The sequence below is a fragment of the Oryctolagus cuniculus genome, chromosome 4, assembly GCF_964237555.1.
Source record: "Oryctolagus cuniculus chromosome 4, mOryCun1.1, whole genome shotgun sequence".
Taxonomy (NCBI): Eukaryota; Metazoa; Chordata; class Mammalia; order Lagomorpha; family Leporidae; genus Oryctolagus; species Oryctolagus cuniculus.
The window spans coordinates 76,357,111-76,369,630 of NC_091435.1; the positions used below are offsets into that span (position 1 = coordinate 76,357,111).

General features: G+C 41.4%; 1 protein-coding gene across 7 annotated transcripts in view; it reads right to left on the reverse strand.

Annotated features, from left to right (window-relative positions):
- Positions 1–12,520, reverse strand: part of GSK3B (glycogen synthase kinase 3 beta) — a 218,602-nt gene that overhangs the window by 24,741 nt on the left and 181,341 nt on the right. For all 7 annotated transcript variants that reach the window (XM_002716661.5, XM_070072184.1, XM_002716660.5 and 4 more), the window contains one exon: positions 692–790. In XM_002716661.5, the coding sequence (XP_002716707.1) occupies positions 692–790 (99 nt within the window). The remainder of the gene's footprint in view (positions 1–691; positions 791–12,520) is intronic.

The following is a 12,520-nucleotide window of genomic DNA, read 5'->3' on the forward strand; positions in this document are numbered from 1 at the left end:
ATGTTTTCTAACTTGTTTATTTTAAAGAGCATCTAGTCACTCTTTGGAGAACTGCAGTTCACTCTAAGACTGCTTATTTTCAGAATATCTGCAATGACAGTGAGTCTCCATGAATTAGTCCTCCACACCAGCTGGCTAGGGACCAGAAGCACAACCTAGCTCCAACCTGGGAGTTCCTCTAAGAGAAAAATATATATATGTTATTTTAATAGATGAGAGTCTCGTCACATTCTGATCTAATTCTCAGTTAAATGTATTCATGTTTCAGTTTTTAGTCTTTTCTAATTATTAAAAATTATACTAATATGTTTCATAATTCTTAAAAAATTTCTCTCTCTAGTATAACAATTTATATTCAGGGAGGTAGAACTCAAATGAATTATATTCAGTAATTCTGTAAAGACTGTTTTCTACTGTAAGCATCTCACTGATATATATTATTAACTTATGTGGAAAGCATGACTTTTAAAATAACTAAGGTAATAAGATATTTATATATCTTCTATATCAAGTATTAATGGGTGACTCTGTTTTATTCTTTTTGGAAAGAAATTTTCAGTTTATTCACATTTACTCATTTGCCTGTGCCATGTTTTTGGAACTTAAAAGGAATTAAATGTTCACAAATCACATGAAATAAAATGAAGGTAACCATTTTTTTTTTAAACATTAGAGATTTAAGTGTCCTCACCTGAGGCTGCTGTGGCATTTGTAGGGGTTGAAGCAGCTGCTTGAATCCTAGCATGAGGAGGAATAAGGATGGTAGCCAAAGGTGGATTACTTGACAGTTCTAGAGAAGCAAGACATAAATGTTACTACAGCCCATTCTTAACTTGTTGGTAATAATAAACATAAGATACTATATTAAAATACCAGTTTCACAGAAAAAGAAGATATCATAAACCTACATCTGAAACTAAATCAATAATCTAGTTAATCAACTCAGAGAAAGCTCACAGAAACATTGTAGTACATAATTAAAGCACCACATGCTAATGTTAAGAACTAAAGATATCTTGGGAAATAGCAGTGAACAAAAAGTTTGAGAGTCAGCTTATTAGTAAGATATGTTTTGCTCTTTCACTGACTTACATATACTAGGTTCCCCCACCATCCTCTGGCAGTATTTGGCTACAGGATTTGAGGGTGATCTTGTCACAGCAAAGAGAGTAAGAGTTTGGTCTGTGTGTATCTATATGTGTAAGTATGTAAAACTGAATGTATAACCTACCCAACTGTTTAAGATCTATCTAAATACTCTGGAAATAGGATGTAAGAAACATCTGTTTAAAGTTTCACTGCTTTTGGGCTGGCGCCGTGGCTCACTTGGTTAATCCTCCGCCTGCGGCGCCAGCATCCCATATGGGCGCCGGGTTCTAGTCCCGGTTGCTCCTCTTCCAGTCCAGCTTTCTGCTGTGGCCCGGGAGGGCAGTGGAGGATGGCCCAAGTGCTTGGGCCCCTGCACCCGCATGGGAGACCAGGAAGAAGCACCTGGCTCCTAGCTTCGGATTGGTGCAGCGCTGGTTGTAGCGGCCATTTGAGGGGGTGAACCAACGGAAGGAAGACCTTTCTCTCTGTCTCTCTCACTGTCTGTAACTCTGTCAAATAAAAAAAAAAAGTTTTACTGCTTTTATTTAAAAAATGAGAATGTCTTTAATCTTTTTTTAAATATTTATTTATTTATTTAACAGACGGAACCCACTAGCTCTTGCTGCAACAGCCGGAGCTGGGCTGGTCTGAGGCCAGGAGTCAGGAGCCTCCTTCAGGTACTTGAGCCATCCTCTGCTGTTTTCCCAGACACCTTAGCAGACAGCTGGATTGGAAGTAGAGCAGCTGGGACTTGAACTGGCAGCCATATGGAATGCTGGCACTGCAAGCAGTGGCTTTACCTGCTAAGCTACAGTGCTGGCCCCTATTCAAGTCCTTTTTTTTTTTTTTTTTTTAATTTATTTTTTTTTTATTTTTGACAGGCAGAGTGGACAGTGAGAGAGAGAGACAGAGAGAAAGGTCTTCCTTTGCCGCTGGTTCACCCTCCAATGGCCGCCGCTGCAGCCGGCGCACCGCGCTGATCCGATGGCAGGAGCCAGGATCCAGGTGCTTTTCCTGGTCTCCCATGGGGTCCTCTTAGCTACAGATACATTTTGATAATTCAAAGGTATGTCACAAAATAAGGTAAAATAAGATAAAATTCACATAACATAAAACTAGTCATTTTAAAATGTACAATTCAGTGGCATTTAGTACATTCAAAATATTGTACACCCATCACCTCTATCTAGTTCCAAAACATTTTTATCACCCTAGAGGATGTCCCAAATCCATTAAGCAGTCACTTCCAAGTAATTCCTTCTTATAAGCCCTGGCAAGAGCAATAAGTATTTTAGTTCACCTCTATTCTTTTAATTAAAAAACATTATTTTTATTTAAAAGGTGCACGCAAGTGCATGCAAGAGAGAGGCAGAGACAGAGATATGGAGAGATACCTTCTGTCAGCTAGCTGACTCCCAAAATACCTGCAATAGCCAGGGCTGGCTCACACTGAAGCTATTCAGGTGTCATATGTGAGTGGCAGGGACCCATGTACTCAAGCTGTCACTGGCTACCACCCATGGTGTGCATTAGCATGAATCTGGGAATCAGAATTGGAGCCAGGATTCAAAGGTACGCAATCTGAAATGGGATGGTGGTACCCCAAATGGCATTTTAACTGCTGCACCATTAATGCAACTGGCTGCCACTAATGTAGTTTTAAAAATTAAAAAAAAATTTTTTTTACATAAACATTGATTCATTCAACTTGATACCTAAGTATCTAAATCCTATACTAAATTAGATAACTACTGATAACAGATCTGGTAAGGAAAAACAATAAACTTCTGCCAAGATTTATGAAAGATGAACACGAAGAAAAGCTTAAAAGTAATAGTAGAGGCTGGCGCCGCAGCTCAATAGGCTGATCCTCTGCATGCAGCACCGGCACACCAAGTTCTAATCCCGGTCGGGATGCCAGATTCTGTCCCGGTTGACCCTCTTCCTGTCCAGCTCTCTGCTGTGGCCCGGGAATGCAGTGGAGGATGGCCCAAGTGCTTGGGCCCTGCACCCACATGGGAGACCAGGAGAAAGCACCTGGCCCCTGGCTTCGGATCAGCGCGGTGCGCTGGCCACAGTGGCCATTGTGGGGTGAACCAACGGAAAAGGAAGACCTTTCTCTCTGTCTCTCTCACTGTCCACTTTGCCTGTCAAAAACAAAACAAAACAAAAAACAAAGTAATAGTAGACTATTCATTATTGTTTCTCTTTAAAGGATAAAATCATCCAGCTCATCAAGTAACAGTCTTTCCTAAGAAGACAATTGGAAATTCACCACTAATTATCAGGTTCTAAGAGAAGCTGTTTTCTCACAATCAGATTTAGTGGCTGTTTTGGTTCTCAATGAGGAACAGGAAGATCTTCTGCCAAGTTTTGTGTAAATTAGTCCAATTTTAACTCACAATTTTATACCTAGGAAAGCAAGAGAATTCTTTGTAGTTCCATGGTTGTTTCTAGGAATACATAGAGCATTAGTGCAGTATGTTGTGCTCTTCATTAACCTAAAAGGAATTCATTTTTACTATCCCAATTAAAATTAAAAGCTCCTAAAATAGAAAGCCTTCTTAAAAATTCATGTGCCGTCCGGCGCTGTGGCTCACTTGGCTAATCCTCCACCTGCAGCGCCGGCACACCGGGTTCTAGTCCCGGTTGGGACGCCGGATTCTGTCCCAGTTGTGCCTCTTCCAGTCCAACTCTCTGCTGTGGCCCGGGAAGGCAGTGGAGGATGGCCCAAGAGCTTGGGCCCTGCACCAGCATGGGAGACCAGGAGGAGGCACCTGGCTCCTGGCTTCGATCGGCGCAGCATGCCAGCCGTAGCGGCCATTTGAGGGGGTGAACCAATGGAAGGAAGACCTTTCTCTTTGTCTCTCTCTCTAACTCTGCCTGTCAAAAAAAAAAAAAAAAAAAAAAAATCCATGTGCCAATTTATACATCCACCCACATACCTATCCAACTAACAGTATAGCATTAAAGAGTGTGTTAGGGGGCCGGCGCCGCGGCTCACTAGGCTAATCCTCCGCCTGGCGGCACCGGCACACCGGGTTCTATTCCCGATCAGGGCACCGGATTCTGCCCTGGTTGCCCCTCTTCCAGGCCAGCTCTCTGCTGTGGCCAGGGAGTTCAGTGGAGGATGGCCCAAGTGCTTGGGCCCTGCACCCCATGGGAGACCAGGATAAGTACCTGGCTCCTGCCATCGGATCAGCGTTGTGTGCTGGCCGCAGTGCGCCGGCCGTGGCGGCCATTGGAGGGTGAACCAACGGCAAAGGAAGACCTTTCTCTCTGTCTCTCTCTCTCACTGTCCACTCTGCCTGTCAAAAAAATAAAAAAAAATAAAAAATAAAAAAAAATAAAAAAAAAAGAGTGTGTTAGATTCCAGGACAGGGAGATAAAAAGATAACTGTCCTTGTCTGATCAACAGAAATAGCAATGAACAACTGAATCAACAAGCTGGCAAGAAAGGTGTTCATCCTTAGTATAGAGATACACACTGAAACTGCTCTCTGGTCATATGCCCAACATTTAAAACAAAACTTGAAAAAAGAAAAGGCTACAGAGATTTTAATATAAGCTCCTGTTAATATAATCTTTAAAATAAACTGGGTATCAGTAGTCTGTGGTTGCTCTCTACAGCCCATGTTGCTCATTTTCTCCTATTCATTTCCACTCTTAGCAGATCAACCATACTTCTGTTCAGCTACACATCTAGTTGAGAGCCCTGAAAGTTTTGTGTCCTAGTCTGGATAAAGGTATATGTATGTGTACACACAGACATACATGCATATACAGGTGCAGGGCTTGGAAAAAAGGAAAGCAAATCCTCCTTTTCCTTAGGTAGTAGATTGTCATTCTGGCCTTGGATGGGGTAAGGAGTAGCTAACGCAGGGAAAGGAAAAAGTGAACAAAATTAGACAGCAAGAAAAGGAGTTCTGAGATCCTGGAGCTTTGCCACACCTAAAAACATAATGGCAGGGGTAGCTTGTGAACTTTTTAAGTGTCAAACGCTCTAAAAGTTAAGAATTCTAAAATGGACAATTACTCCTAATTAGACATTGCTCCAACCTCTATACCCTATTTTCCTTCTTCTTTTCTTTAATTATGGACATTCCTTAAGATCCAATCCTTCTACCTGTTTACTGTTCTGTACTTCAAGAACGGTCAGTATAGTTTTTGTTGACTGTTAACTGTTGTAGTTAAAGAATGCAAAAATGGTAGCATTTTGTACAACAGAAAAATCTAAAAAAGCAGTACTACTTGTCACAATCAGGGAGAATGTATGTATGCTTGAGGCCAACAAGGAATGTATTAGGGATTAAATTTTTTTTTAAAGATTTATTTATTTATTTGAAAGTCAGTTACACAGAGGAAGAGAGGGAGGAAGGGGGTGGGGAGAGGGAAAAAGATTTTTCATCCACTGGTTCATTCCCCAAATGGCTACAATGACTGGGGCTGGGCCAAGCTGAAGCCAGGAGCCAGGAGACCTCCCACAGGGGTGCAGAGGCCCAAGCACTAGACCCATCTTCTGCTGCTTTTCCAGGTACATTACCAGGGAACTGGATTGGAAGTGGAGCAGCTGGGTCTCAAACTGGTGCCCAAATGGGATGCTGGTGTTGCAGGAGGTGACTTCACCCACTACACCACAACACCAGCCCCAGGGATTAAAATTGAAAAGCTAGTATTGGCCGGCACCATGGCTCACTTGGCTAATCCTCTGCCTGCAGAGCCGGCACCCCAGGTTCTAGTCCTGGTTGGGGCACCTGTTACTAGTCCCGGTTGCTCCTCTTCCAGTCCAGCTTTCTGCTATGGCCCGGGAGGGCAGTGGAGGATGGCCCAAGTGCTTGGGTCCCTGCACCCACATGGGAGACCAGGAGGAAGCACTGGGCTCCTGGCATCAGACCGGCGCAGCGCCGGCCGTGGCAGCCATTTGGGGAGTGAACCAACAGAAGGAAGACCTTTCTCTCTGTCTCTCTCTCACTGTCTAAAACTCTCTCTTTGTCTCTCTCTCTCTCACTGTCTAACTCTGCCTGTCAACAAATTAAAAAAAAAAAAAAAGAAAAGCTAGTATTTATTTACTAAATATGTATGTTAAGTTTAAGAATAAGGAGACAACTAAGGGAATAAAACGGTCTATAATATTGAAGTGGGGGCTAGTTTTAAAGAAACTAAAATATAGGAACAATTAGACAAAGATTGTGTTACCTCAAAGATATGGTTCAAAACAAAATGGCAAAAAAAAAAAAAAAAAAGGTAGAACATGCATTGTGGTGCTGTGGGTTAAGCCATTGTTTGTGATACCTATATCTCATACTGGAATGTTGGTTCAAGTCTATTTTTGATCCAGGTTCTGGCTAATGAATCCTGAGAAGCAGCAGATGATGGCCAAAATACTTAGGTCCCTACCACCCATCTGGGAGACCCAGATGGAGTTCTTGGCTCCTGGATTCAGCCAGGCCCAGCCAATCTTGGATGTTGTGGGCTTTTGGGGAGTGAACCAGCAGATAGATTTTTTTCTCTGTCACTCTTTAAGTAAATGAAAATAAATATTTAAAAACAAAAAGAAAGCCAAACAGTAGTTTATTATGGAAAACAACCTATGTTTTGATAGTGTATCAATCATTTGTCCTTAACCAAACATTTTAATTCACAATTTAAGCAAAAGTAAAATGATGTTTATTTTTTAGAAATTATTTTTCTGTAAGGCAGAGAGACAAAACAAAACAAACAAACAAACAAAAAAACACAGTGAGAGACAGAGGGAAATCTTCCATCCCCTGGTTCTGTCTCTAAATGTCCACGACAGCCGATGGTGGGCTAGACTGAAGAGTTCTGAGAGCCTGGAACTCAATCCAGACATCTCATGTAGGTGACCAAGTATTTGAGCTACTATCTGCTGTCTCCTAAAGTGCACATTAGTAGGAAACTAGAATCAAGAGCAGAGCCAAGACTCAAACCTAGATATAAGAGTGTGTGATGTGGGTGATCCAAGAAATCTTTTTTTTTTTTTTTTAAAGATTTATTTATTTTACTTGAAAGTCAGAGCTACACAGAGAGATAAGGAGAGGCAGAGAGAGAGGTCTTCTATCTGCTGGTTCACTCCCAATTGGCCACAATGGCTGGAGCTGTGCCGATCCAAAGCTAGGAGCCAGGAGCTTCCTCCGGGTCTCCCATGCAGTGCAGGGGCCCAAGGGGTTGGGCCATCCTACACTGCTTTCCCAGGCCATAGCAGAGAGCTGGATAGAAAATGGAGAAACTGGGACTTGAACCGACACCCATACAGGATGCCGGCACTACAGGCAGCTGCTTTACCCACTATATCAAGCGCCAGCCCCCCAAGAAATGCCTTAACCACTGTGCGAAATGCCCACACCAACTTTTCTTTTTAAATGGGAAAATAAAATCTAAATTTAGTTGGCAAAACATCAACTTTCTCTTAATCTAAAATTTCTATTCATCCACATGTAAGGTGCTCAAATTCACTGCTACGAAAGAGCAGATAAGCAGCTTCCTAGTTTTCTGCTGGGGGAAGTGGTGGTAGTGGTAATCTGCTTATTTATTCAACCTGTTGTGTGAAAGTTGAGAATAAATTTTAGATCAGTAGTCAATATGTGAACCAAGAGAAGAAATGAACCCCTCTTATAAATAGGCTTATTCTTATAACATAATAAAATATAAATCACCAAATAGAAGGAATCTGCCTTGAAGATCTCCAGGAAAGAGCCACTGAAATAGATTTTTTTCCACTTCTACAAGTAATTTGAGGTCTTCTTGTAAAAATCAGGGCTCTTATGTACACACAAAAATTACTAATAGTTGTCTATGTAGTTAAAATTGCTATTTCTTATTATTCATTAAAATGTTTAAATGACTTAACAATGGCGTACCCATTACATTTGTGTATTTATTTTCAACAGTAATTCAAATGCATGTATGGTGCTCCTTGGTCCCAAACATTATCAAATTTAAATGTTATTTACTCAAGTATTTTTTAGATGAAAGTACCATATCATAGCTGTTTTTCCCTATGTTAACAAATTCAGAGTGCCTAGAAAATCCCTGACCAAGTTTCCTACCACTGACTACATGTTCTATCCTTATTAAAAAAGTAAGCAAATACTATACTAACAAGAAAATCAGACAAAGAGTAAGCAAACTGCAAGGCTTACTCTCGCTGTTCTGGAGATACTGCTGTTTCTTGGGAGGAATTTTATGTTATTTCTCCCTACCCCAGGACTACTCTGCCTTAAAACTGCCCAACAGAAAGAACCATAATTTATGTCAGTCACTCCCCACAAAAAAGTTGTAATGTTTCAGTGTATTACATTTATAACACAAATGTATTTTAAAAGTCATCCAGGAAAATATTAGTATTTTAAAAGTTTTGATGATTACCCTGAAAATCTTAGAACATCATTCTTGATGAGTAAAATAAACAGAGCATTACTGGGTTCTTTCCTCTGATTAAACTATCCTTTGGAACATTTAGAAATAATCCTGCTAGTATTTTGAATTCTGGGAGAATCAGTTTAGGTTTTTCTGTATTTATCATGATTTTACATACCTGTACCCTATCATGGTCTACATTTTTTGCTTTATTTCTCACTGTTGCTTTATCTTTCTGGAATCAATTCATTTTTATCATCTTTTAGAGATAAAAGTATTCCTGAACATGCTTTAATTGTACAATGTCATTAATTAACTAATTAGTTAATTTGACATGTAGAATTAAGAGACAGTGAGAGAGAGAGAGAGAGAGAAAGGTCCTTCATCTGCTGGTTCACTCCCCAAATGGCTGTAACGGCCAGAGCTGGGCCGTTCTGAAGCCAGGAGCCAGGAGCTTCCTCCTTGTCTCCCACGCGGGTGCAGGGGCCCAAGTGCTTTGGCCATCTTCCACTGTTTTCCCAGGCCATACCAGAGAGCAAGATTGGAAGAGGAGTATCTGGGGCTAGAACTGGCACCCATATGGGATGCTGGCACTGCAAACAGAGAACTAACCTATTGTGCCACAGCACTGGCCCTCAATGTCATTATTTTAAATGAAAAAACTTAGGCAGAGATAGTGCGTTGGTCATGGGCTGTTTACAACTAGTTAGAGGGAATTAGACTTCAGGTTTGATTTACTCTTCCACATGCAATGCTGCCTTCATTACCACCTTGGTTATAAGTCATGACACCAGTATTCTGGTCTTCATGAAAGTATATCCACCCAAACTATACAGAGAACTTTCAGTTAAGACATTGGTTTTTGATTACTTGTTCTTATACAAGTCTACATTTTCCTCAGTAGTTGTCCAAAACAGAGTACACTAAATAATCTCAGGGAAAAATGATAAGAATTCAAACATAAAATTGACAAGTTAGAGCCTAAAATTTTGAACACAGGTCAACATTATTTGCCACTGGTATTGTAGTTTCCTGAACCAAATCTTCCTGACCCTTTTTAGTTTACCTATGAATTTTTAGTCTACATGTGAATTTTCTCATTCTCCTTTCAGAGGGTCTCCTTTGGTCTAATATTTACATGACTAGAATAGTATGGCCCAATTACCTAGAAATTTTACTCTTCTGGATTATTTATTAAAGAATAATCCTGCCATCAAATCATCTGTCAGGAGTTCCTATCCTATGTAATTTTTTTTTTTTTTTTGACAGGCAGAGTTAGTGAGAGAGACAGAGAGAAAGGGCTTCCCTCAGTTGGCTCAACCCTCAAATGGCCGCCACGGCTGGCGTGCTGCGCAGATCCGAAGCCAAGAGCCAGGGGCATCCCCGCCCTGGCCTCCCACGTGGGTGCAGGGCCCAAGCACTTGGGCCATCCTCCACTGCCCTCCTGAGCCACAGCAGAGAGCTGGATTGGAAGAGGAGCAATCTGGACAGAATCCAGTGCCCCAACTGGGACTAGAACCCAGGGTGCTGGCGCCGCAGGCAGAGGATTAGCCCAGCAAGCCTGGGCACCAGCCTAACCTATGTAAATTTATCATTTCTAATGTAAATTATAAATTTTAAGTGTGAGAAGCAAAAGCTCGACCTCAGTGTTCATTGTAATGTGCAAATAATATCAGAAGATAACTTGATTACCTCAGGGTGTTGTAACAATGTGTTGTTACTTTAGATGTGTAAAGATAAAGGCAAGCTTTGAGGAAAATTCTCAAGACATTGAAAGGCAGATAAACAGAAAAACATATTTAAGTCTATCACTATTTTTAACAGGAAAATACATTTATAAAAACCATTGCTACAAAGGTCATTGAACCTCCTAATTATAAGTAATGAGTTACAGCAAATTTATAAATAAGTAGCCTATAGCTTTCTAATGGGTTGGGCTTCTAAACCACTTGCTTTTGTTGCCCATCACCAACTTCTTTTCAATTCTCTCATTTCATCTGTTCCCATTCTGTAACACATTCCTATACTGTTTTAAAATCTCTCTGATCCTTTTTCAAATTTTCCTTTTATTCTTAATCTTTCTTTTACTGTGCTTTTCTGTAAAAAGAAAAAAACCTTATTAATTTTGTTTGAAAGGCAGAGATACTCTGGGAGAGCAGAGGAGATGGGAGGGGAGGGGAACAGAAGGGAAGCTGGAATCAGGAATGGAGCCAGCACTCAAACTCAAGTGACTGGATATGGTATGTTGGTACTTCAAAAGGCAACTTATCTGCTGTGCCAAATACCAGCCTCTATTGTCCTTTTTTTCACTTGCTTTCTGGAACTTCTTTTCTCATGCCTCTCTACCCTAAGACATCCAGTCTGCTGAGTCTGCATGTTGCTCTCTGACTGCCCCAAATATTCTCTTAGTCAAGCAGTTTCCCCAGAGTTTTTTTAAAAGCTTCTTCTGGACTGGATATTAAGACACCACTTGGTCGGCGCCATGGCTCACTTGGCTAATCCTCCACCTGCGGCGCCAGCATCCCATATGGGTGGCAGGTTCTAGTCCCAGTTGCTCCTCTTCTAGTCCAGCTCTCTGCTGTGGCTTGGGTAGGCAGTGGAGAATGGCCCAGGCTTGGGCCCTGCACCCGCATGGGAGACCAGGAAGAAGCACCTGGTTCCTGGCTTCGGATCAGCGCAGCACCGGCCGTAGCGGCCATTTGGGGGAGTGAACCAATGGAAGGAAGACCTTTCTCTCTGTCTATAACTCTACCTGTCAAAAAAAAAAAAAAAAAAGACACCACTCCCCAAATCTCCACAAAGTTACCATTTTCTCAGGTACTGCGCTAAGTAGTAGAATAGACTCTTCAAATTGAACCAATTCTGTCATGCCCTCAGGAGGACTTAGCTTGCTAAAACAATTTCAACTGACAAAACTTCATGCAAATTTTGGGTAAAAAAAACGGGACTAGGAACTGTGTTTGGTAGAGTTGGAGGGAAGAGTTCCCTTTAAACATATAAAACAACTTATTTCCTGATATATTCCAGTCTTGGAATAGGCATTAGTAGAATAGGTATTCACTAATTAGTGAATAAAGAAAATAATAATCCTGTTGGTCTTTCCTGTTTCCAGCTGCTTCCTAGGGTCATTCACTTATATTCTATCTTTTACGTCTATTAAGAAGAGGACAGGGAGAGAAGGAGGCCTGTCAAAGGTTCACCTTGGTTTCCAACGTGTAATGCAGACTACACCCTCAAGAGGTCACAGAACAATGAAGCCCCTCTGCTAGAAAACTGAAAGGTCTAATATTCTCCCAATCTCCTGCCATCGGATCAGCGCGGTGCGCCGGCCGCGGCGCGCCGGCCATGGCGGCCATTGGAGGGTGAACCAATGGTAAAGGAAGACCTTTCTCTCTGTCTCTCTCACTGTCCACTCTGCCTGTCAATAAATAAATAAATAAATAAATAAATAAATAAATAAATAAATAAAATTTATTTTCTCAGCAGAGCCTAAAATATATAACATGAATTCACAGATGTTTTGCTCTGAAAAATGGTGATAGAGTCATGCAGTTTAACCCTCTGCCAAATTGGGGCTGGCATTGTGGCGTAGCAGGTAAAGCTGCCGTCTGCAATGATGGTAACCACATGGGCGCTGATTCACATCCCAATTGCTCTGCTTCTGATCCAGCTCTAGGCTAATGACCTGAGAAACACAGCAGACATGGCCTAAGCGCTTGGGGCCCTGTCACCCATGTGGGAGACCCCAATGAAGTTTCCAGCTTTGGTCTGGCTCATCCCTGACCACTCCAGCCACTTGGGAAGTGAACCAACTGACGGAAGGCTTCTTTCTCTCTCTCCCCATTCTTTTGAATAAATACATCTTAGAAAAAAAAAAAAGAAAGAAACTTTTGCCATATATGAGTAACCCGACAAATAATTTTTGGCTATCTCCAGACTTCCCCTGAACACTTCCAGGTACAGAAAGGAATACTTTGAAAACAAGTTGTTACACTGTTAACTGAAAATTTTTTTCACTGATTCATTAATAAAAATTCAGCCCATATTTGTGCTG